General features: G+C 46.9%; 1 protein-coding gene across 1 annotated transcript in view; it reads right to left on the bottom strand.

The window, feature by feature from the left end:
• Nucleotides 1–27064, bottom strand: part of UBE4B (ubiquitination factor E4B) — a 130059-nt gene that overhangs the window by 59656 nt on the left and 43339 nt on the right. The window contains exons 3-4 of the mRNA XM_062190413.1: nucleotides 10565–10700; nucleotides 524–611 (exon numbers count right to left, since the gene is read on the bottom strand). Of these exons, the coding sequence (XP_062046397.1) occupies nucleotides 524–611; nucleotides 10565–10700 (224 nt within the window). The remainder of the gene's footprint in view (nucleotides 1–523; nucleotides 612–10564; nucleotides 10701–27064) is intronic.

Raw genomic sequence — 27064 nt, 5'->3', positions numbered from 1 at the left:
CAAATCGCCAGCACAGTATCTGCTGGCTGGGTGGCTACGCTAACAAGGCTCGCATGGACAAGGCGTGTGTACTGGGGTGGCTACACTAACAAGGCTCGCATGGACAAGGCGTGTGTACTGGGGTGGCTACTCTAACAAGGCTCGCATGGACAAGGCGTGAGTACTGGGGTGGCTACGCTAACAAGGCTCGCATGGACAAGGCGTGAGTACTGGGGTGGCTACTCTAACAAAGCTCGCATGGACAAGGCGTGAGTACTGGGGTGGCTACGCTAACAAGGCTCGCATGGACAAGGCGTGTGTACTGGGGTGGCTACGCTAACAAGGCTCGCATGGACAAGGCGTGAGTACTGGGGTGGCTACGCTAACAAGGCTCGCATGGACAAGGCGTGAGTACTGGGGTGGCTACTCTAACAAAGCTCGCATGGACAAGGCGTGTGTACTGGGGTGGCTACTCTAACAAAGCTCGCAAGGCGTGTGTATTACCTGCAGCCACACAGCAGCCAGTGTCTGAGCTCTTACCAACCTTGTCACCGAGGCTCCTCTTCTCTCTTCGATCATTTTCATCAACTTCCATATTTTCAATTCCTGAATCCACATCCACCTGGGACATGCTTTAAGCATAAAAGACAAATACATCTTTTACCTTTTATAAATCCACACAATGTCACAGCTGCTGCTTGGGATAAAATCTTAAAATATCAGTCAAAATCAGGACAGCAATATGAGAAAAAGTTCATTCTTTTAAGTTTTAACAGTCCATCACATAATAGAATACAGAACATTCTGTGTTTCACATGTGTTGGAAATATTTTTCCCAAGTTGCCATTTTCTTGGGCTCATTTAAAAAAAATCATTAGACTCTATATACATACTTTTAAATTATATAAAATTTAATCAAAGTCTGATTACAGACTGGTTAAGTACATATCATTTTTTTCTCTACATTAAACATTAGTCCAAAGCACCATTTGTTAAAAAGACCATCCTTTTTACATTAGTAAGAAATCTCATATAACACACGTCCAATTTTCACAAATGATTGGGGGGGGGGTGGTCTACGTCTCACTGGACAATCTGACCCTGGGCCAGCAGAACTCTATCTTCCTAACACTCAAGACACCCTGAGCTCTGCTGCAGGAATGCCTCCATTCCGCCCCACCTTCGGGGAGTCCTGGTCACTCCTGCTCTACACATGATCAAGAATCAGCATCACAGGCCCCTTAGAAACGCTGCTGAGATGCAGGCTAGAATGTCACTGACTACAGGTCAGACTGGAGAGAAACACGTTCCATCTCTTGTGTATTGACAACTTCCTTAAGGACTTTCAATAATCTTGTATTATTTTCTCTACAAAACTCTAAGCCTTCTTTTGCAGAATTATTCGTAACTACCAGCCAGTTTTAAACACAACTGTGAACAGTACCTTTTTAAACATTAAATTCTGGGGATGGGTGTTTGACCTACTGGTTAAGATGCCCGAGTTCAACACCCACTTCCAGCTCCTGACTCCAGCTTCCTGCTAACGCAGACCCTGGGAGGCAGCGATGATGGCTCAGCTCTTGCCACCCAAACGGGAGATTGGAGTTTCTGCCTCTGGCTCCAGTACTGGCCCAGCCTGGCCAATGTGGAAGATGGCGCCTCTGTCTCTGCCTCCCTCCCTGCCTTGCCAGTAAATATTTCCTTCAATTAGGTTTTCTAGTTTCTCTTGCCGGCACATGATAATGTAACTATTTTAAATACACATCTTTTGTAAGTAACTTGTTTACTTATACACAGGTAGTCAATTTGTCTCCACATAGTAACTGTCTTGTCTCTTCCACTCCTATCTTTAATTGATTTACTGCTCTGGCAGCGCCCCACAGTACACAGAAACAAAGTAGCAGCCATTTCCATTCTGTTCTTGATTTTAAAGACAGTGATTCCAATGTCCCAATACTGAATATCAGAGTTGCTGCAGTTTTTGGAAGATGTCCTTAATAACAGTCAGAAGAAGATAGGCTATGCTGGTAAAACACATACACTCGGAAATCTTAGAGGCTTAACACTATAGGGGTTTATTTCTTGCTTACGCAAAGTCTGATGAGAGTGAAGCATCCTTACTCCATCTTTAATCTATGCCATCTGCAATACACAGCCTCCAAGGTCACTGGAGCAAGAGAAGAGAGGGATGGAGGAGGAACATCGGCTCACTGCCTTCACCTAGAAGTGACATACGTCACTCCCATTCACAGTCTCCTGGGAAGAACTAGTCACTTGGCCCCACTCTAACTGCACAGAGACTGGGAAATGGCGTGGTGCTTGCGGGACACTGGGTAACCTCTGTCTCTGCCATGCTGTCAGTTTACGGGTACTCCGCTCTGTCCCTCACTGGCTTAGGTTTTTATCATGACTTGATGTGGAATTACACCAAACCTGCAGTCAGCAATATTATAAGGACTTTCCCTTTAATATACAATATAGTGGATGATATTTATAAATTTGTCTAATGTTAACACACCTCTGAATTGGAGATAAACTCAAGTTGCTAATGATCAATTCTATCTATTACATTATTTTTTAAGTAAACCTATACAGAAAAGTGTGCAGGTATTTGCCTAAATAAACTCTCATAGAGTAATGGAATTAACCCCCAGAAGAGGGAACAGAACATCAGTGTTACCCTCAAACCCCCTGACTGTTGCAATCACTACTGCTCTGGCCCACAAGTAACTATGGTCCTGGCATCTAGCTCCATAGATTCGAATTGGGTTGGTTTTTATGCATTATGATATCTGATATATAATTATCTTAAGATTTCTGCAAATACATATGTTCATGAGTATGGCTATGTTATTGGTTTCATTCTGTGATATTATTCCTATCTGGTTATATTAAGGTCATATAAGCCCTGTAAATTGAGTACAAGTGTTTCCTATTTCTTATCTGGGAAAAAAATCTGTAAAATTAGAATTACCTAGAAAATCATATAAGCAGCGAAAATTTAAAACTTTTCCTCAGGGGCGGCTGTTTGGCCTGCAGTTAAGACATCCTTGGGACGCCCGCCCCCCATTCTGGAGTGCCCGAGCTTCAGTTAAGCTCTGCTTCCAGTTCAGCTTCCCGCTAATTCACACCCTCGGAGACAGCAGGTGATGGCTCACCTGGTTGGCTCTCTTCTCCTATGTGAGAGATTCAGATTCATTTCTAGCTCCCAACTTCACCCTGGGCTAGCCCCAGCTGTTGCAGTTTTTGGAAAACAAAGGAGCAGACAGGAAATTAATCTGCCTATCATAGTCTACGTCAAATAATAAGATAAAAAAAAAAACTTTAAATTTTTTCTTTGGAAAATTACAAAATACATACTCAAATTTATTCTCTAACTTTTGATTATTTCAGTTTTTTCTCCTTGAGTCAGTTTGGGGAGAATAATGTTTTTCTATGAAATTCATTTTCATTCAAATTTTGAAATTTATATGCACTTTCAACTAATTTTTCATAGAATTCTCTTCAATTACAAATGATACTGAGTGCCCATTCTGTGTAGGCATTGTTTTAGATAAACAAGATAAAAAGAAACAACAACAACAAAAAAAACCCTACCCCACAGAGCTATATCCTAGCTAGAGAATAAGCACAATATCTAAAACATATATTAAAGAAAAAACGCTCTGGGAAAATGAAATACAAATGAGCAGAGAAAAGGCAATTAAGGGAGCAGGCACTCCCCACTTCAGCTGGGTGGGCCTGGCCAGCCACAGCCACAACCAGGGAAGAGCGTTCCAGAAACGATCTGTTCTCAGAATTATCTGTTAGTTTTCTGTTTTTCCTTCATTCATTTCTAGTATGTATAAAGCTTCGTATTTTCCCTAAGGAACAATTTAATGACAGTAAGGGAATTTTGGTATGTAATATTTTATTATTCAGTTCAAGATACTTTCAGATTTCCACTGTGATTTCTTTGAACTGGCCTGCATTTAAAGTTGTCAAACTGTGTTTCTAAAGGTCTATCTTATCTGGTGCCGTGACTCAACAGGCTAATCCTCCGCCTTGCGGCGCCAGCACACCGGGTTCTAGTCCTGGTCAGGGTGCCGGATTCTGTCCCGGTTGCTCCTCTTCCAGGCCAGCTCTCTGCTGTGGCCCGGGAAGGCAGTGGAGGATGGCCCAAGTGCTTGGGCCCTGCACCCACATGGGAGACCAAGAGAAGCACCTGGCTCCTGGCTTCGGATCAGCGCAGTGCGCCGGCTGCAGCGGCCATTGCAGGGTGAACCAATGGCAAAGGAAGACCTTTCTCTCTGTCTCTCTCACCGTCCACTCTGCCTGTCAAAAAAAAAATTAAAAAAAAAAAAAAAAAAAAAAAAAAGGCTGGCGCCGTGGCTTAACAGGCTAATCCTCCGCCTTGCGGCACCGGCACACCGGGTTCTAGTCCCGGTCGGGGCGCCAGATTCTGTCCCGGTTGCCCCTCTTCCAGGCCAGCTCTCTGCTGTGGCCCGGGAGTGCAGTGGAGGATGGCCCAAGTGCTTGGGCCCTGCACCCGCATGGGAGACCAGGAGAAGCTCCTGGCTTTGGATCAGTGCGATGCGCCGGCCACAGCGGCCACTGGAGGGTGAACCAACGGCAAAAAGGAAGACCTTTCTCTCTGTCTCTCTCTCTCACTATCCACTCTGACTGTTAAATAAATAAATAAATAAATGTCTATCTTTTGGGCTGGCGCCACAGCTCACTTGGTTGATCCTCTGCCTGCGGTGCCGACATCCCATAAGGGCTCCGGGTTCTAGTCCCGGTTGCTCCTCTTCCAGTCCAGCTCTCTGCTGTGGCCCAAGAAGGCAGTGGAGGATGGCCCAAGTGCTTGGGCCCTGCACCCGCATAAATAAATATTTTTTTTAAAAAAAGATCTATCTTAATGTTCTTTCTTTTTGACAGGCAGAGTTAGAGAGAGAGAGAGAGAGAGAGAGAGAGAGAGAGAGACAGAGAGAAAGGTCTTCCTTTTGCCGTTGGTTCACCCTCCAATGGCCACTGCGGCCGGCACGCTGCAGCCAGTGCACCGCGCTGATCCGAAGGCAGGAGCCAGGTGCTTCTCCTGGTCTCCCATGCGGGTGCAGGGCCCAAGCACTTGGGCCAACCTCCATCTGCACTCCCTGGCCACAGCAGAGAGCTGGCCTAGAAAGGTGACAACTGGGACAAAATCTGGTGCCCTGACCAGGACTAGAACCCGGTGTGCCGGCACCGCAAGGCGGAGGATTAGCCTATTGAGCTGTGGCGCCGGCCTATCTTAATGTTCTAATATCGTGTACTACTAGTCAGAAAACATAACCTGTCTCATTCTGGCTCCTCAAACTTTTGATAGATGAGTATTGGAAAATAAAGTATATTTTCCATGCTGATATATTTTCCATGGCTTGATAGCCATGCTGTTAATATGTCTATGCTTACTCATGTTTATTCTCCTTAACCTACCGTCAGGTAAAAGAGATGTTAAAAATCTCCCATTGTTACATATGTTGTCAGTTTCTTGTAATTTCAGCAGCATTTGCTTTATTACATGTTGATGTTATATTACTAAGTATATAGACATGTAACTTTACAGAAAGCTCATTTCTAGTAACTCTTGGTGCCTGAAAGTCTAACTTATTAATACGCTTACCCTAATCTTCTTCTAGATAGTGTTTGCCTGATTCAACCTTCCCTTTAGAACTTTTTTTCAGAAATGTATTTATTTGAAAGGCACAGTAAGGGGGGGGGGGGGGGAGATATCTCTCATCCACAGGTTCACTCCCCAAATGGCTGCAATAGCCAGGGGCTGGGCCAGGAGCTTCTTCTGGGTCTCCCCCATGACTGCAGGGGCCCAGGCCCTGGGGCCATCCTCTGCTGCATTCACAGGGACCTGGATCAGAAGTGGAGCAGTCCTGGTGTCCTTATGGGATGCCGGCATTGCAGGCAGTGGCTTTAACTCAACGCACAGCACGGGGCCCTTCCTTTTAACTGTTAATTTCTCTCTACCCTAACGTCCCAGGCATGTCCTCTGTAAAGAAAAACAAAGCTGGATCTGTTTTGTTTTGTTTTCTTTTCTTTTTTTTGACAGGCAGAGTGGATAGTGAGAGAGAGAGACAGAGAGAAAGATCTTCCTTTGCCGTTGGTTCACCCTCCAATGGCTGCCACGGCCAGCGCATCTCACTGATCCGAAGCCAGGAGCCAGGTGCTTCTCCTGGTCTCCCATGCGGGTGCAGGGCCCAAGCACTTGGGCCATCCTCCACTGCCTTCCCAGGCCATAGCAGAGAGCTGGCCTGGAAGAGGGGAAACCAGGATAGAATCCGGTGCCCCGACCGAGACTAGAACCTGGTGTGCTGGCGCCGCAAGGCAGAGGATTAGCCTGTTAAGCCACAGCACCGGCCTGTTTTGTTTTCAATAAATTGCTGGGTTCTGTTTTGACTTTTCACTACAATTTATTGTGATCACTGACATATTCTGGGTTTTTGTTACCACTTTATTTTGTCCTACTTGTCTTTTAAAATTTTTATTTTATTCCCTTTGAATTGATTTACTTTCCCTCCATCCTCACCCCAATCTCTCTGTTCCATCCTCTTCCCTCACGGGTTTGGAAGACACAGCAGTGCCCTATTATCTGCAGTTTTACCTTCTGCAGGTACAGTTACCCATGGTCAAAAATATTAACTGGACAATTCCAGAAATAAACAATCTGTTAAGCTTTAATTTTCGCACGAGCCTGATGAAATCTTGGACCTTCTCACCCACTCCACTTGGGGCACGCGAGACCCTTCTCCCCGCACACACAGAGTGCTCTGATCATTCAGTGATCAATCTGCTGTCAATGGTATCCCAGTGCTTATGTTCAAGTAATCCTTGTTTACTTAGTAATGGCCCAAAGTACAAGACCAGTTTGCAAAGGAGACACACAGCATGGAAACTGCGCAGACAGACTCTCTCCAGAGCTGTGCGGCAATGCTGCGGGGGACACAGGAACATACAGCAGGCGTGACTAGCCTAGCAGTGCAGACACCCACGCCCACACGTGACGAGCGCCTGCTTTTGCTGCTCTGCTGTTAACACAGACGCACGGGACACCTGGCAGAACTGCATTAAGTTCCAGCTACCCAGCTCCACTGGGCCCAGCCATTGCGAGCGTTTCAGCAAATGGGAGCACTTTCTTTCTGTCAACATGTCTGTCGGTCTCTAGCTCTCTTTCTCTCTCTACCTTTCAAAAATAATAATAATAATAATAATAATAATTTTTAAAGAAAAGCAAAATACAGTCATATGCTGAGAACATTTTGGTCAGTTGATGTTGTAGTCATCCAGGATGTTTGTACAACAACACAATCAGCTCATGAAACACTTCTCAGAAGCCATCCCCACTGCTAGGTGACACAGGGCTGCACACACAGGGTTCAGCACCTCCCAGGGTCATCCACTGGGGGTCTTCTGACACATGTTCTGAAGACAATGGGGAACTACAGTATTCTACTGCTAATCTTTCAATGGTGACTCCTGAAATATTAGCAAGCATCCTTAATCACAATCTAAAAGTTAGCCAGTTTCTTTACCCTTTGCCCAAATAACAGGGAAGTACTTCAAAAAGTTTGTGGAAAATGAAATTTCAAATTAAGTTTATTTCAGGGGCCAAATTTTGAAATTCATGTGTAGTTTTTGCATAACATGCATTTCCACCAATTTTTTAAACACCCCTCATATGCATGGATTTCAGATTCTACTTCTGATCCAGCTCCCTGCTGATGTGCCTGGGAAGGCAGCAGAAGATGGCCTAACTCCTTAGGCCCCTGCACCCATGTGGGAGACACAGAAGAGGCTCCTGACTTCTGGCTTTGGATTGGCCCAACTCCAGCCACTGTGGCCATTTGGGGAGTGATCCAGTGTCTCTCCTGTCTAACTCTGCCTCTCAAATAAATAAATCTATAAAAAAATTTTTTTTGTTAAAAAAAAAAAAAGTCTGTGGCTTAGTGTTATACAATTTTACTATAAAATGTCTAGGTGCAAATTTTTCTTTGTTTATCTAATTTGGGATTTGCTACACACACTAAGTCTGAGGATTCAGATTATTTATCAACTCTAGAAAAAAAAAAATCTCAACCCTGGAGTGGGCATTTGGTGCAGCAGTTAAGATAGATGCCGCCATCCAATATTGGAGTTTCTGGGTTCAAGGCCTGGCCCCACCTCTAATTCCAGCTTCTCATACATGTGTACCCTGGGAGGCAGCAGGTGATAGCACCGGGTCACTGCCAACCACGTGGGAGATCCAGATTAAGTTACAGCATCCTTGCTGCAGCCCAGCCCACCTCTAGCTGTTGTATTTGATAAGCGAAACAGTAGTTGAGAGATCTGTCTCTGGTTTTCAAATTGGTAAAAACATTTTTTTAAAATTTCTCTCTTTGATAATGACTTCCAAACCAGCAGAGGAAAAAGCACAGAGCAAGAGTAACTGAGGAAATCTCTCCAAGTCTCTATTTTCTCCTCTTGATATTGCAAATACGAGGGGACTTCAGAAAGTCCAGGGGAAATGAAATTAGAAGATAAGTTTAGAAGTGGGTGTTTAGTCCAGTGGTCAAGACACTTGCAGTTCACATCAGAGTTCTTGGATCTAATTCCAAGCTGCAGCTCCGCCTGCTGCCCAGCACAGACGCTGGGAAGCAGTGTGGGATGTGGGAGACCTGGATTGCTTTCTTGGCTCCTGGCTCCTGGCTCCAGCCCCAGGCCAGCAAAAGTCATTGCAGGCATTTGGGGAAGGGAGGATAAACTAACAGATGGGAGCTCTCCTCTGCTTGTTCTTCCCCTTCTCGCAATCCCCTTGTCCTCTCTCTGCCTCTCAAATTTTAAAATTAAAAAAAAAAATTAAGATAAGTTTATTTTGGTGTAAAACTTTTTGAAATTCATGTGTAGTTTTTTCATTATATACATTTCTACAAACATTCTGAAGAACCTTTGCACGCGTTGTTAACTTGGTCCTGTATATTATGAAGTACCATATTTGTCTCTCTTTTTCTATTTGTAAGTGCATTCTGGATAATTCTTTGGCTCCCTCAATTTGTCAATTCTCACTTCAGTTATAGCTAACCTACTGTTTAACTCATATCAAGTTTTCTGATTGAACTTTTCACTTCTAGATATTGTATATAATTTTTTTCCAAATGTGCCTGGCTGGTTTTACAGTTGCTTATTATGTTTTTAATTCTTTTTAAAAACCTACTTATCTCTTTTTTATTTATTTGAAGGACAGAGAGACACTGAGACAGATCTTGCTTCCTCTGGTTCACTCCTCAAATCCCATAATAGCCAGGGCTGTAGCAGACCAAAGCCAGGAGCCTGGAACTCAGTCCAGTCTCCCATGTGGGTAGCAGAGACCCAAGTACTTGCGCCATCACCTGCTATCTCCCAGGGGGTGCATTAGCGGGAAGCTGGAATCAGAAGCAGAACCATGACTTGAATGAGGTAGTCAGATACCCACAGGTGTCCCCGTGGGTGTCTTCACCCTGTGCCAAATGCCTGCCCCTTTAATTCCCTTTGTTATTTAAGCACACGTTCTTTGCATCGTGTATTTGATAATTCCAGAACACAGAGACCTTTGCAGGGTACTTCTATTGTTAGGGTTCTGGTGAGTCTTACTCATAGTGACTTACTCTCCAGAGTGTTTTGTGACTTTTGGCCATGAACCACTGTTTCTTGGAACTTTTTCAAAGAAAATTCTCTGAAGATTTAAATGATCTGTGTTCGCTTCTGCCTTCTGAAGGCATTATATGGGTCTGTGTTGATCCTATACGGCAATTCTTAGCTTAAGTCTTTCCAAACTACACCAATAGTGTAAATCTAGATCCCAAACCCACACAAAAGTTACCTAGCTGCTGTGAGATCTCAGCTTTAAAAAAACAAAAACAAAACAAAAAAAAAAAACATCTACCCCAAGCAAAAATAAAAGCAAAATTATTCTTATGCTGCAGACTACATGAACTTTCTAGCTGATCTTTTCCCGAATTCTCGCCTCATGTCTGGTCTCAGCCTCATCCCACCAAGGGCTGGAGCTCAACACGCCCACCTGTGAGTGCTTCACAGTCTGCTCCATCCTGACATGTGCAGGACAGGACATCTCTGCCCAGGGACACCAGCAGAGGAGGTGGAGCCTGCAGGTCCCACCTGCCCAGGGAACAGCTGCCCCCCGGATTAGCACAGCTGCAGCAGGAGTGGCGCTGCACAGGACCCCAGTCCGCATGGAGCAGCAGAGGACTGGCCTTCCTGGAAGGCCCCCGCTTCCACGTTTCATGTCAGTACACTCTGAGGAAGCTTTTAAGGGACTGACACAAGCTTTCCAATGTTGTGTTTACAAAACAAGGATATGAAAGAGATTTCCTTACCTCCTATGTCATGATTTCATAAAATATAAACACCGGAAACTACGTAAAGAACTTTTCAGGATAATACAAAGACTTTAATGAACGTGGCTGTGAAGCTAAGGCCTGGCAGGGGTCTCTGGGCTGGCATCTGAGACTACTGGAGACTGAAGTGAGCGGAGCTTCCTCCCTCTCCGAAAGCAGAAGAGCACAGTAGAAAATCGGCTTCGCTTTACCTTTTCTCACAAGCGACACCATCGATATCCATGCTCTGGGAACGTGAGAGAGATTGAGATTGCGTTTCAAGGCTATTGGAGGGCGAGCTGCTCAGAGAACTGACTCCTTCACTGCTCTGGCTTCGATGGGCTACTCCTACAGAAAATACAGGAGAGATTGAGCCCCGGGGCTATTTGCAACAGCGACAGCAAACATGCACAGTCTGCATTCATACCACCATGATACTCAGCCACCGCGGAACTTCCAGTAGATTACATTAAATGCTGCAAGAAATGTCAAAATCACAGGAACATTAGTAAGGATCATAATTTGTCAGTATACCTCTGACATCTAAAACTGACTCCTCGTTACCTCTCTTCCACCAATTCAAACGTTGGTCCCGAAGCACAAATAAGCTTCTACGACAGTCCGGGAAATCTTTGAAATGCATCAGTAAAATAGATTGATGAAGAGACAGACACGTGTGATAAAACGAGCACAGTAAGATGCAGATGGCAGGAACCAGAGGTGGGCACACAGCTGCTCACAGAACTGCTTCCACGTCACTGTACGTTTGAAATTTTCATATTCGAGTGTGGGAAAAATACAGTCTTAACTAAGCAATGTCCTTCAACCTGGAGCCACCCGTTTGCTACCTGAACATCCAGGCAGAAATAACAAGACTGACGCTGCCCTTGCCCCCACAGAGCTCCTGGCACAGTAAAACTTTAAAGGAAAACTTTCTGAACAATCTCCCCTTTCAGGCATAAGTCAGATCAATGGCCTATTTTTAACTTGTCACACAGGACCTGTTCTAGTCTCTTTTACACACACATACACACGCACACGAGGGCATACACACTTGCTAACTTCTAAGATAAATCGAAGTACAGAATTGCTAAAATGGACCGTAAAGCATCAATAAAGTATGGGGAGAAGGATAGGTGATTTCATCTTTTCCATGGGCAGGTGTTTGGCTGAGTGGCAAAGACACTGACTGGGGCACCTGGAGTAGCTGCGACTCAAACCAGTGCCCATAGGGGATGCTCACACAGCAGACAGCAGCTTAACCCACTGCACCACAGTGCTGGCCCCACAATATTGAATAGTAAACAACTATAAAAACAAAACTTAAAATGTTATAAAAGGAGGGGCCGGCACCATGGCTCATTTGGTTAATCCTCCACCTGCAGCGCTGGCATCCCATATGGGCTCTGGGTTCTAGTCCAGGTTGCTCCTCTTCAGTCTAGCTCTCTGCTGTGGCCCAAAAGGGCAGTGGAGGATGGCCCAAGTGTTTGGGCTCCTGTACCCGCATGAGAGACCAAGAAGAAGCACCTGGCTCCTGGTGCAGCGTCAGCTGTAGTGGCCATTTGGGGAGTGAACCAACGGAAGGAAGACCTTTCTCTCTGTCTCTCTCTCTCACTGTCTATAACTACCTGTCAAATAAAGAAAAAAAAAAGTTATAAAAGAAATCAATTACCTTATTAATTAAAATTCTAAAGCTTATTTACATAGATACAGACAATGAACTAAATTAAAGGATTAGCATATGCTAGAAAACACAGAGTATATTTGTATTTTATTTGGCCAATACCAACTCTTTCTCCCCAACACTATTTATGATGAATGTGTCTGATTCCAGGGAATATATGGATATATCTGGACAGCAGCTAACTTCCTCGTGAAAGCATTCTATTATTGTGAGTAAACACAAACACACGAAATCTCAAAGCGGTAAAGAAAAGAAATGGTTTCTAAAATATGGGGACTGGAAAACCAACAACCTAAATTAGCTTCAGTCACTGCATTTACAAGATAGAGGCTTCCTTTCCCCAAGATCAAAGGGGGAAGCACGTAAGGACGCACACGTGCACGTGAAACGAGCCGCCTGCTCCGTGGAGAAACACGGGGTTTGGGGGTTGCAGACCCCAGCACTCTGTGATGCATCTTCCCTCTCAGATCCACACACACAGATGCCAGAAGCAAAAAAAAGACACTGACCCAGACACCGCTGCCTGGCTGGCACTGCACAGGCCAGCGCTGAGCGGTCTCAGCAACCTACCATGAGCAGGGAACCCCAACAGTGTCACCTGACATAACTGCTCACGTTCAAGAGGCAAAATGGCATTGTCTGTCCTTCGTTAGGACACCAAATCCGATGTCCCTGTGAGGCAGAGGGAATTCTGCCCAGCGGACAGAAACAGGATGCACAAGGCAGCAGGGAGGGGAGGGACCAGGGCCTGTCACTGCCAGAGGTGAGGGACACTGGCTCCTCATTCGGGCTGCTAAAGTGTCAGGAAAGGCGGAAAGCCCTGTGCCTCCAAAGATTTCAAAGCCTGGTTTTTCATAAATTCTTCCCTTAGACTCTAGTTGGGAGATGGGAGCAACAGGAAATAAGACAAACACATACTGATCTAAGAATGGAGGTGGGTGTTTAGCGCAGCAGTTCAGACACCCACATCCCGTATCAAAGCGCTTGGGTTCAACGCCCGAGTGCAGCTCCTGCTAATACAGACCCTGGGTGGCAACCGGGATAGCTCAAGTGACGGAGTCTCTCCCACTCACACGGGAGAACTGGACAGAACTCCCAGTCCCCAGCTTCGGCCCAGCCCACCCCGCCCTTGGCCACAGAGGGCATCTGAGGAGTAAGTCACCAGATGGGACCACTCTCTTGGTCCCCATGCCTCTCAAATAAAGATTTTAGAAAACCAACAGTGGAATGCATGGCACAATCTCTGTGGGTTCTAGGCCCTCTGAAGTGAGGCAACTGAGACATGACACAGAACATGCTCTGAAAACCAGGACAAGGAGTGGCACAAAGAAGGTGGAACCTAATTACAGAAGCCCTCAGACTTGACTACAAGGAAACAGGCGGCAAGGAAGGTGCTGGGCTGGTGTGTGACACGCCCCGCCCCCTCCTATCTCCTCTGCTATTCCACAAGCTCCCACAGAGGCAGGGACCACCAGAGACGCAGACCATTCTCCCACGCAGCATCTCCTGTGCCTCTGCAATGCTCAGAAGCCTCGTCAAGGGAATGGAGCTGTACGGCGGCGCAGCTCAGGCCCCGGGCCAGAATGCTAGCCAGTGGGCAGTTCAGGGTGCGAAGCAGGCAGCTGGGAAGTGGTGAGCACAGCAGAGGTTACAGAGCCAAGTTAGCACAAAAGGAAGGGAGAGGATGAACCCAGGGTCAAAACTGGAAGTGATTCCCAGCACTACACACCCCAGGTCTGCAAAATTATTAGAGTGACTGTGGGAAGAAGGGTGACACCCACACTAATACAGCACACCCGCTTGTTGGCCAAAAGGCTAGGCCACTGGGACTCAGCAGGCCAGGCCAGGCCACAACTGTTACAATTCAGAGAAATCAAACACAGAAGGGAAAAGCAAAGGAACACAGCCAGACCAGGGGCCTCACTGTCCTTCAGGGGTCCTGCCCACGCTTGGGGCTGCTGCCTGAGCCTGTGGCTCCAGAGGGCTTCTTACCCACGCTGGACCCCAACTAGAAGGAGGGGGAAGGGACTGTAACATAGCCATCAATTACCGGACAGATGGCAGTCAGGTGCTGGCATTCCTGACAGCATTCCCAGCCAGACAGTTTAGTGCAGAAGTACCACAGTGAGCAACAGTGATGTCCATTAAAGAGTCAAAACCGGGGGTCTGTATTGTGGCACAGAGGATTAAGCCACCACTTGTGACAAGGACAACATCCTAGACATCCCATAGAGGAGCATCAGTTTGAATCCCAGATGCTCCACTTCAGATCCAGCTCTCCACTGATGCATCTGAAAAAGCAGTAGTAGATTTATTTATTTTATTTTATTTATTTATTATTATTATTATTATTTTTTTTTTTTTTTGCTTTTTTGACAGGCAGAGTGGACAGTGAGAGAGAGAGAGAGAGAGAGAGAGAGAGAGAGAAAGGTCTTCCTTTGCCGTTAGTTCACCCTCCAATGGCCGCTGCGGCCGGCACACCGCGCTGATCCGAAGCCAGGAGCCAGGTGCTTCTCCTGGTCTCCCATGCGGGTGCAGGGCCCAAGCACTTGGGTCATCCTCCACTGCACTCCCGGGCCACAGCAGAGAGCTGGCCTGGAAGAGGGGCAACCGGGACAGAATCCGGCACCCCGACCGGGACTAGAACCCAGTGTGCCAGCGCCACAAGGCGGAGGATTACCTATTGAGTCACGGTGCCGGCTGCTCCTTCACTTCTAATCCTGATTCCTGTTAATGTGCATCTTGGAAGACGGTAGGTGATGGCTAAAGTACTTGGGTCCCTGCTACCCCTGGGGAAGGCCCAGGCTGAGTTCTGGGCTCCCAGTTTCAGCCTGCTCGGCCCCAGCTGTTGTAGACGTTTGGGAAATGAACCACTGGATGAAGATCTCTGTCTCTGCCTTTCTAATAAAAAATGAAAATAAACTTTTAAATGTAATTAAAATGATGATATAGGGGCTGATGCTGTGGCGTAGTGGGTAAAGCAGCCGCCTACAGTACTGGCATCCCATATGGGCGCTGGTTCGAGTCCCGGCTGCTCCACTTCCTATCCAGCTCTCTACAATGGTCGTTGAGGCCAATTTGGGAGTGAACCAACAGATGGAAGATCTCTCTCTCTCTCTCTCTGCCTCTCTGTGTAACTCTGACTTTCAAATAAATAATCCCTTTTTTATTTATTTGACAAGTAGAGTTATAGACAGTGAGAAAGAGAGACAGAGAGAAAGGTCTTCCTTCCGTTGGTTCACTCCCCAAATGGCCGCTATGGCCGGCGCTGCGCTGATCCGAAGCCAGAAGCCACGTACTTCTTCCTTGTCTCCGATGCGGGTGCAGGACCCAAGCACCTGGGCCATCCTCCACTGCCTTCCCAGGCCACAGCAGAGAGCTGGACTGGAAGAGGAACAACCGGGACTAGAACCCAGCGCCCATATGGGATGCTGGTGCTGCAGGCAGAGGATTAACCAAGTGAGCCACGGCGCAAGCCCCATAAATAAATAATCTTTAAAAAAAAAAAATGATGATGTGTCCCCTCCTGGCAGAATTTACTCAAACATACAGCTCCATTTCTCTCCACAACAATTGCCACCATCTGACAGACATCTGACAGGAGTTTTTAAGCCACCAAACTGAAGTAATAAGGCCTAAAACAGAAACTACCTAACACACTGGAAAATTTAAATAAGTACATATTAGATGAAGGTTGCCTGAATTTACAGTACTCAGTAAATCACTAATAATCTTGTTTTATAAAAAGAAATTATTAGGCCGGCGCCGCGGCTCAGTAGGCTAATCCTCCACCTTGCGGCGCCAGCATACCGGGTTCTAGTCCCAGTCGGGGCACTGATCCTGTCCCGGTTGCCCCTCTTCCAGGCCAGCTCTCTGCTGTGGCCAGGGGGTGCAGTGGAGGATGGCCCAAGTGCTTGGGCCCTGCACCCCATGGGAGACCAGGAGAAGCACCTGGCTCCTGCCATCGGAACAGCGCGGTGCGCCGGCCGCAGCGCGCCTACCTCGGCGGCCATTGGAGGGTGAACCAACGGCAAAAAGGAAGACCTTTCTCTCTGTCTCCCTCTACTGTCCACTCTGCCTGTCCAAAAAAAAAAAAATTATTAAAAAAAAAAAAAAAACACAGCGCAAAAGATCAGTGCCGGCTTTATTCTTGTATCTACCCAACTTCTGTGCCACCCCCAAGGCAAAACCTCTACCCACCAAGCTGCTGTGCCACACGGGAAGGAGATGGTGCAGCATTTGTCCTCTGTGCCTGCCTACTTCCCGTGGCATAATGTCCTCCAGGGTCACTCTCACCACAAATGACAGAACTCTGTCTTTAAGGCTGATGAGCATATCCCGTAGCTTTCTATCACACTGTCTGCCCACTCATCCAGTGATGACACCGAGGTAGCTTCCCATCAGCCACTGTGAATAATGCTGAATGAACTTGGGAGTGCAGAACTCGCTTCAGCACACACGTGTCAATCAACTTTCCTCAGGAACCTCCACACTGTTTTTCAGAAAGTCTAGATTAATTTACATTCTCACCAGGTTACACTTTCCAATCAGGTAACTAGGAGGGGATTTCAAAAGATTGTAGGTAATGGGATTAAATGACAAGTTTCTTTTGGTGCAAAACATATTCAAATACATGCATAGTTTTTTTCATAACACACATTTTTCAAAAACCTTCTGAACACCACTGACTGGCATGGATGGATTTCAAAACTTTCCTCCCATCTAAGTAAACTCCATTTTGCACAAACTTTTTTTTTTCTTTTAAAAATTTTTTATTCCAGGGCAGGCACTGTGGCACAGTAGGTAAACCTGTCTGCAGTGCCAGCATCCCATATGGGTGGCGGTTCAAGTCCTAGATGCTCCACTTCTGCTCCAGCTCTCTGCTATGGCCTGGGAAAACAGTAGAAGATGGCCCAAGTGCTTGGGTCCCTGCACCCACATGGGAGACCTGGAAAAAACTTCAGGCTTCAGATCAGCCCAGCTCCGGCCACTGTGGCCATTTAGGGAGTGAACCAATGGATGGAAGACCTCTCTCGATCTCACTCTGTATATCTAACTTTCAAATAAATACATCTTTTAAAAAAACTTTATTTCAGGCTGGCCTTGTGGCACAGTGGGTTATTAAGCTGTGGCTTGCATTGCAGGCATATCAGTTTGGAGCACCAGTTCAAGTCCCAGCTGCTCTGTTTCTGACCCAGCTCCCCGAAACTGCACCTGGGAAGAAGCTGAAGCCAGGAGACCCAGGTGGAGTTCCAGGCTGCTGTTTTCTGCCTGGCCTAGGTCAGTCAGTGTGGCTAGTTGAGGAGTGAAACAAAAGACTGAAAAGCTCTCTCCCTCCCTGTCATTCTGCCTTTCAAATAAATAAATATGTGTTAAAAAAAAAAAAAAAACTTTTAAAATGAGTTTTGAGGGGCCGATGCTGTGGTGTAATATGTAAAGCTGCCACCTGTAGTGCCAGTTCAAGTCCCAGCTGCTCCACTTCCAATCCAGTGCTCCGCTGTGGCCTGGGAGAGCGGCAGAGGACGGCCTGAGTGCTTGGGCCCCTGCACCCACATGGGAGACCCGAAGGAAGCTCCTGGCTCCTGGCTTTAGATTGGCAGGCTCAGAGCCATATGGGGCGTGAGCCAGTGGATGGAAGATCTCTCTCTCTAGCTCTGCCTCTGCTTCTCTGTAACTCTACCTTTCAAATAAATAAATCTTTAAAAAAAAAAAAAAGTTTTGAAAGGCAGAGAGAGAGAGAGAAGGCTCCATCTGCTGGTTCATGTCTCAAATGTCCAAGAACTGGCAACTCAATCCAGGTCTCCCTCATGAAAGGCAGGAACACAAACTCTTGGGCCATCAGCTGCTGTCTATCAAGGTCTGCATTAGCAGGAAGTTGGAATTGGGTGTGGAGCCAGGATTGGAGCCCAGGAGGTCGATATGGGACGTGGGTGTCCCAAATGATGGCTTAGCCACCATGCCAAACACCGACCCCAACTTTGCAAAATTTCTGAAGGACCCTCCTACCTAATGGAAAATGTTCCCAAAATAACAACACAGAGCCAGCCGCTAAGTCTTGTGCTTGGGGAAGCACAGCACCGGCCTCTGCAGCTCTTTCTGAATCTGTCTCGGTGCCACTCAGTGAAGCCCTTGCGGTCCCCAAGCAAGACACTGGCACCTTTGCATGCCAACTCCTAGTGCAGTGCCCAGCAAGGAGAAGAAACCGTTTTCAAAGTGCTCAAATGCATGAATGGAAGCAAGGTGAAGACCATGTGGGCAAACACAATGCTAAAGCAAAGTTTTAAGTTAAATTATCATCACGTATACATAGACGAGCAGTCAGACAGAGGGAGTGGGTTCTGTTTCTGATCCATATCCCAGAAGCAGCACAGAGCAGAGGATCTTCTCTGGGGGCCTACAGATGCAAATAGTCCTCAAGGAGGGAAGTTACAGTCGTGACCACTCCGTTTAGCTTGGCTGTTATCAAAGAGAAGAGAAACCCTTGCACACTGCTGGGTGGAATGTAAATTAGTACAGCTGTGTGGAAAGCAATCTGGAGGTTTTTCCAAACGCTAAAAATAGAACTACCATAAGATCCAGCAATCCCGCTACTGAAATGAAACCACTCTGTCAAAGAGACATGTGCACTCCCATTTTTATTATATTAATACTGACAAAAAACAAGAACTAGAAACAATCTGAGTGTTTACCCACACGAATGAAGAAAATCTGGTACATATACACAATGAATAACATTCAGTCGTAAAAAGGACGGAGTCTTGTCATCTGCAAAGCACAGAGGAACCTGGAGGTCATCACATTAAGTCAAAGAAGGCAGGCACCATACGATCTCACTCACAAGCAGAATCTAAAAAAGTTCATCTCCAAAAGTTAAAAATACAACAGGGGTTATCAGGGCTGGAAGAGGAGGAGGCAGGATGGGGAAAGGCTGATTAGTGGGGACTAAGTTACGGTAAGATGGGAGAAAGAAATTCCCATGTATAACTGCACCACAGGGTGACTGTACATCATGATAATAAGCTGTGTATTTCTCTAGCTAGAAGAAAGGATTTCTAATGCTTTCACCGTAAGAAAATGTCAAATGCTTGAGGAAATACCTGTGTATCCTAATTAGACATTACACAATATATTCATGTATCAAAACACTATATGGTATCCCAAAAAGAACCACTTCTAATTTCCCAGCTACTGGGTCAAGTAGTTGGGTTCTTGCCACCCACATGGGGGACCTGGACTGAGTTCCTGATTCTTGGCTTTGGCCCTGACCCAGCCTTGGGTTGGCAGGCACTTGAAGCAACTGGGATCTCTCTCTATATAACCCTTGGATAAACTTTTAAAAATAATTTTAAAGAAGTTATAGTGGGGCTAGTGTTGTGGCACAGCCACTGTTCGAGTGCTGGCAGCTCCACTACTGAGCCAGCTCCCTGATAATGCACCAGGGAAAGCAGTGGAAGATGGGCCAAGTCCTTGGACCCCTGCCACCCATGTGGGAGACACAGATGGAGTTTCACGTTCCTGGCTTCAGCCTGGCTGAGTCCTGGCCGTTGCAGCCATTTGGGGAGTGAAACCGCGGATGGACCACCTCTCTCTTTCCTTCTCTCTGTAACTGTGCCTTCCAAATATAAATAAATAAATTAAAAAAAGAAATTATGTAGTTATTTGACCAACTGCCATTTTATTTAAAGCACTGATAAAAAAACATATAGATAACAATATCACAATCTTTAACAGGTGACTATATTTCAATACTATCTCCTTAGCAATCCCATGTAGTCTATTAAATGCTTTTAAAAACATATTTTGAAAAGCCAATAAAAGCTTCAGCAGTTTGCCAAGGCAGGGGAACCTGGAACACAGTAGTTAAGAACTCCACTTCTAGAGAAAATAAGGCAACTGGAGGACTTGTTCCACCAGACCTGGTGATCCTGTCTGACAGAGCGGGGTGATAAAGGACTGCCGGGCCTCCTGAGCGAGAATGACCAAACCTTCCAAGATGGCACAGACACCAGGAAGAGCAAGGCTTTCATCAAACACACGCCAGGTGTTTGACAAACACTAAGGGGTACAGAGGCAAGTTTAGTGTAATCCCAAGACAAGGCAGTAGAATAAAATCAGCAAGAGGGTTAAGACTTTCTGAGGATGAGGCGATCATGAAATGATCCAAAGGTGGGGAGAAGAACTAAAAAACTAGTTTGTCCTCCAAGGAGTTTAAATCACAAAGATTTTGAGAAGAAAAGAGAAGAACTCTTAATCCCCCAGCAAACTGCGAAGTCTTCCAGGCAGGACAATGAGTCGCACGGTGAGAGCTGCACCTTCAGGACAGACACTGTCTGACTTGTTGCAAGCCCTATGTTGCACATATAAAAGTCACATAATAATCATGACTATCAAAAAGTGTCAGTCATCCGAAGGTGCTACACACACACACACATATACATATGTATATTTTTAGGCTTTAAAAAAATTTATTTCAGAGACAGTGAAACAGAGAGAGAAAGAGCAAGAAAACACGCCCCTATTTGCTTGTTCTCTTGCCAAATGCCCCTATCATCAAGGACTAGGCCTGGAGTTGAAGCCAGGAACTGTGAGTGCAAGCCAGGTCTCCCATGTGGATGGCAGGAACACGATTAGGTGAACCCTCACCACTACCTTCCAGGGTCTGCACTGGTAGGAAGCTAGGGTTAGGAATGGGAGTGGGAAACCAAATCCAGGTACTCTGATGTGAGAAGTGGGTGTCGTAACTATAAAGCTACATGCCAATTCCAACATAAACATTAAAAGAGGCAGGAGCAACACGATGTTGTTACTATCAAAAAAGAGTCACTTGGCCGGCGCCATGGCTCAATAGGCTAATCCTCCGCCTAGCGGCGCCGGCACACCGGGTTCTAGTCCCGGTCGGGGCACCGATCCTGTCCCGGTTGCCCCTCTTCCAGGCCAGCTCTCTGCTGTGGCCAGGGAGTGCAGTGGAGGATGGCCCAAGCCCTTGGGCCCTGCACCCCATGGGAGACCAGGATAAACACCTGGCTCCTGCCATCGGATCAGCGCGGTGCGCCGGCCGCAGCGCGCTACCGCGGTGGCCATTGGAGGGTGAACCAACGGCAAAAGGAAGACCTTTCTCTCTGTCTCTGTCTCTCACTGTCCACTCTGCCTGTCAAAAAAAAAAAAAAAAAAAAGAGTCACTCGATGTCAAACCCAAAGCAAAATGGAGCTGAAGGCCTTGAAGGAGGGGCTCTCATGTCTGTGCCTATGGTAAAAACCATGACAAGGGCTCTCTGAAAACCACAGCCTTCTGCCAAGGACACTTCGAGGATGTCGGCAAAGCAACGGCCTCCTCAGTCCGGGACTGATGCCACCCGTTACTGATCCCGCAGCCAAGGACAAAGGTTTCAAAATAACTTCCTGACTTCACTTTCACAAACTCCGCCTTCCGACCCAACACAGCATGCAAACCCCCAATTATAATCTCCTGTTCAATCCCAAATCGACTCACTGCTGTTATTTTAGGTTGGCATCACAATTTAATAAAATAATAAAGAAGAGTCTGGAGCTGGCGTTGTGGTACAGCGGGTTGGGCCCCCTCCTATGACGTGGATCCATATGAACTGCTCCACTTCCAATCCAACTCCCTGCTAACTGTCCTAGGAAAGTAGTGGAAGATGGTCCAACTGTTTGGGCCCCTGCCACCCACATGGAAGACCTGGCTTCGGACTGGCTCAGCCCTGGCCTTAGTGGCCATTTAGGGAGTGAACCAGCAGATGGAAGATCACTGTATCTCTTTTTCTCTCTCTGTTACTGTCTCAAAAAATAAATAAATAAATAAATTGCTTTAAAAAAAATACTATCTGGCCAGCGCCGCGGCTCACTAGGCTAATCCTCCTCCTTGCGGCACCGGCACACCAGGTTCTAGTCCCGGTCAGGGCGCTGGATTCTGTCCCGGTTGCCCCTCTTCCAGGCCAGCTCTCTGCTGTGGCCAGGGAATGCAGTGGAGGATGGCCCAAGTGCTTGGGCCCTGCACCCCATGGGAGACCAGGAGAAGCACCTGGCTCCTGGCTTTGGATCAGTGCGGTGCGCTGCCCTCAGCGCACCAGCCGCGGCGGCCATTGGAGGGTGAACCAACGGCAAAGGAAGACCTTTCTCTCTGTCTCTCTCACTATCCACTCTGCCTGTCCAAAAAAAAAAAAAAAAAAAAAATACTATCTGAGGGCCAGTGCTGTGGTATAGCAGGTAAGGCCACCACCTGCAGTGCCAGCATCCCATGTGGGTGCCAGTTCGAGGTCCAGCTGCTCCACTTCTGATCCAGCTCTCTGCTGTGGCCTGGGAAAGCAGTAAGGAATGGCCCAAGTCCTTGGGCCCCTGCACCCACGTGGGAGACCTGGGAGAAGCTCTTGGCTTCGGATCGGCGCAGCTCCGGCCGTTGCAGCCAATTGCGGAGTGAGCCAGCGGATGGAAGACCTCTCTCTCTCTCTGCCTCTCCTTCTCTGTGTAACTCTCTTTCAAGTAAAATAAATAAATCTTAAAAAAAAAAAAAAAAAAAAAAAAAAAAAAAAACAGTATCTGAGAATGGTAGGTATAAATTCAGAATATCAGTGACGTGCTGGTAGCAAAGAGGTATGGAGAAGAGGGATTCCCTAGAGGGTTCACAGGCATTACTTAACCCTATCATGCACCTCTCAAATATTTTGTAACATCTTCATTTTAAAACTTAATAGGAGGGGCCCGGCACCGCAGCACAGTAGGTTAATCCTCCACCTGGGGCACCAGCATCCTATATGGGCGCTGGTTCTGGTCTAGGCTGCTCCTCTTCTTATCCAGCTCTCTGCTGTGGCCTGGGAAGGCAGTGGAGGATGACCCAGGTGCTTGGTTCCCTGCAACCACATAGGTGACTGGGAGGAGGCTCTTGGCTCCTGGCTTCGGCTTGGCATAGCTCCAGCCATTGCGGCCATTTGGGGAGTGAACCAACAGACAGAAGACCTTTCTCTCTGTCTCTCCCTCTCACTGTCTGTAACTCTACCTCTCAAATAAATAAAATCTTAAAAAGAAAAAAAACACCCTTAGAGGGGCTGGTGCCATGGTACAGCAGGCTAGGCCACTGCTTGTAACACCGGCATCCCATATGGGCGCTGGTTCAAGTCCTGACTGCTCTACTTCTAATCCAGCTCCCTGCTAATGTGCCCAGGAAAGTAGCACAAGATGGCTCAAGTCTCTGGCCCCTGCACCCACATGAGACCCAGCAGAAGCTCCTGGCTCCTGGCTTTGGCGTGTTTGGAGACTGAACCAGTTGATAGAAGATCGACTGATCTCTCTCTCCTTCTCTCTCTGTATCTCTGCCTTTCAAACAAAATAAATCTTTTTTAAAAATGCTCTTCAAATAGAATTCAAGTCTTATTTTATGTCTAACATATCCAAAAAATATATAGTTCACTCGTGTAGTCATTTAGCCACTGGCAGTTACAGAGGGCCTACTGTGTGCTGCACACTGCGAAATTCCAGGAGGAACACCGCCGATGTCCACAAGGAGGACGTGATGGAGGCTTTTAAAAAAGTAAATGATATTCTTTCATTTATTTTATTTCATTTCGTTCCTTCCTTCCTCCCTCCCTCTCTCACTTCCTTATTAGATGCCTACTGTGTGTCAGGTACTTTTACAGACACTGGAGACAAAGCAGTGACCAAAAGTGACACAAGGCCCTGTAGGGAAGGCAGACACAACTGGAAACAGAAACAACACGGAAGTCCCTGCAACATCAGCTGGCGATAAGACCTGCAAGGAAACTATCAATGGAGGTTACAATTTTAGATACAGTGTCCAAAGAAGGTCCTACTGAAAAAGTGATGCTTGAACAAACACCTGAAGTAGTACAGCTTCTTCAGGCATGAGTGTCCTAGGCAAATAAACAGCCAATGTGAAGGCCCCAGGTTATGATCACATCCGGAACATTCTACAACAACAGGGAAGCCAGTAAACCCAGAACAGAGGGTGAGAGACGCAGAAGAGGCCAGAGACACAATCAGGAGAGATTACGTGCAGGCCTGGGTCACAGCGAGGCAGAGAGGCACTGGAGGGCTGACATGACCAGCCTCGAAAGGGGTCTTGTCTTAACTTGTTTATTTAATAAATCACAGAAATTTGTTTGTCCAACTCATGAAAGCATGGCTAATAATATCCACCTGCTTGTCATCATAACGGTGATTATGTGAGACGCACAATCAGGACTTCACAGCACAGACATGCACTGCCAAGAACCAGCCACTTACAGAGTTGCCGGAGATTCCTGTTTGTGGTAACAACATCACAAGCCTGCCATAAACGGAATGCGCTTTTACACAACGCTGCACAAACACTTCAGTGAGGCCCCTCTGGCTCCACACTGGGGACAGACTGAAGGGAAACGAGATGGCCGGACAGAGAGCACTTGGGAGTCACTCCAGCAATCCAGGTAGGAGGCGCTGGTGCGCTGGGCCTGCACAGCAGCAAGGGAGAAATGAGAAGGGGTGGTGGAGACGCTGGTTTGCTGACAAGTCTAGAGCAGGCCACAGACCACATCTGACCACCACGTTCCTGCAGGTGACGTTTCCCTGGGACACAGTCACGCATGTGCGTTTACACACAGCCTGAGCTGCCTTCGTGTGACAGGGGCAGAGTGGAGCAGATGTGATCATACGGCCTGCAGAGCCAAAAAGGACTGACTGGCCTTGTAAACAAACAGTGTTGTAACCCCAGACCTAGAATATAACATAGGAGAAGAGACAAGGTTTGAGGCTTAAGTCACTAGAAAAAATGAATTTTCATTTACTGGGAGAAGTTAAGACACGAAGACGTACTGACTTCGGACGTACTGTCCCAGAGACGCTTCATGCAGTGGTCCGATAGGTCGCTGCATGTGTAAGCCTGAGCTGAAGACAGAAAGTTAGGAATCATCAAATTAGAGGCATAATTGATAACAGGAGCTAGATGAAATCACCAACAGGGTGAGCATGATGGAGAGGACGAGAGGGAAACACTGGCTCCTGGCATCCTCCTCGTTAGAAGGCAGATAGAGGGACTGTGGAAGCCAGGGGGTGGGAGGCCGGCAGCCCTTACCGGGCAGAGTCAGTGCAGGCCATGCAGGGCCTCCCTGTCAATGGCACAGAGGGCACTGGAAACACATTCTAGAAGTTCTGCTGGTGCAGAGATGTAGAGGAAGACGGCAGGGAAAGTGAGATCAAGAGAGCTCCTTTTTTACTGTACTGATTTATTTGAGAGGCAGAGAAAGAGGATGCCTATCCACTGATTCACTCCTCAAATGCCCACAATCATCAGCTGGGCCAAAGCTGGGAGCTCAGAACTCAATCCAAGTCGCCCATGTTGAGTGGCAAGCGCCCCCTATTTGACCCACCCCTGCTGCCTTCCAGGGTATGCAGTTCCAGGAAGCTGGATTCAGGAGGTGGAACCAGGAACTGAACCCAGGCATTGTGACATGGATGCAAGGTGTCTTAACCACTAGGCTAAATATTCACTCGGGGCCAGTGTTGTGGCACAACGGGCTAAGCCACCACCTGCAACACTGGCAGCCCATACCGGAGGGGGTCACTTCTGATCCAGCTCCCCACTAATGCTCCTGGGAAAGCAACAGGTAATAGCCCAAGTATCTGGGCCTCTGCCACACACATGGGAGACCTGGATGGAGTTCTGGGCTCCTGGCTACAGCCTGGACCAGCCTGGCTGCTGAGGGTCATTTCAGGAGTGAAGCACATGGAAATCTCTCTCTCTGTCTCATTACCTTTCAAATTAATAAATAAATCTTAAAAAAAAAAAAAAAACACACTCTCAAGCGTTCCTTTTTTTAAGCCCCCACAAAGGAAGTTGTAACAGCATATATAAGGGCTGCTTAAAAAAAAATCCACGTCAGATGGAAAATCTAATCAAGCAGCTGCCAGAAGGGAGCTGGGGGTGTGAGTGTTCTGAGTAGCTGCAAGAGACAGGATCTCAGGTCAGCCTTCCACAGGAGCAGGGGCGATTCACACACAACAGGAATGACGCACGCAGGCAGGTAGCCAGGTGGTCGAGATAACACAGCTTGCAGAGGTTCCCTTCTGCCTGAGTTTGCTTTCTCAACGAAACACAGAGCCGGAGCGTGTGCATGGAGAATGAGGTGCCGTGCTTTGCTGGGTAAGATACACAATCAGTAAGCTGATGGAGAATGAACCGGAAAGCAATGTACAAGTGCCTGCCTGTATTAAGGTCCCCTGTGAGTTCCCAACGATGACTGCAAAACAGGGCAGCGTGGTCTGACTTCCTCTCTAGCCGTGGTCCAGAGCATGAAACAGGCAGGAAAGGAATGGGACTTAACCAGGACACTTATTTAACCAGACGAGGATGACAAGGTGAGAGAGGGGCTATAACCCGGTCAAACTCCAGAAATCACAGTGTGGCCTGATCACAGTGACACAAACAGCATTATTTGTAAGGAAAAGATCCAATCTCCATTGGAATGCTGAACCCCTCAACACTGCCATCAGACCACTGCAGCTTCCCAAAGAGGAACAGGAGACACTTCAAGCAAAGGTGTTGTTTACTAACAGATGGTTTGGCCTAAGCTTTTCTCTTTACAATTAACAAAATTTGAATAAGCATTTGTATACACGTGAAGAAGAGTCCATTTTGATGCTTAATGACACATAGTAAAAAAAAATAATAATAATACACCTCAGCAATACAACGATGCTTTTTCACTTTTCCTTACTGTTGTTAAGTATTTAATCCTTGGGTATGCCACTTTATTTATTTATATTTGAAAGGCAAAGACACAGAGAGAGATTCACAGATTTTCTATCAGCTGGTTCACTCCCCAAATGCCTAAAACAGCCAGGACACTTGCACTCAATCCAGATCTCCATGTGGGTGGAAGGGACCCAAGGATCTGAGTCATCACCTGCTGCTTCCAGGGTGCCCTTTTGCAGGAAGCAGGAAATGGGAGAAGAGCCACGCCTTGAATTCAGGCACTCTGGCATGGAATGCAGGCGTCCCAACCAGTATCTTAACCACTAA

This window comes from Lepus europaeus, chromosome 5 (assembly GCF_033115175.1).
Source record: "Lepus europaeus isolate LE1 chromosome 5, mLepTim1.pri, whole genome shotgun sequence".
Lineage (NCBI taxonomy): Eukaryota > Metazoa > Chordata > Mammalia > Lagomorpha > Leporidae > Lepus > Lepus europaeus.
This window is presented reverse-complemented; position numbering and strand designations above follow the sequence as displayed.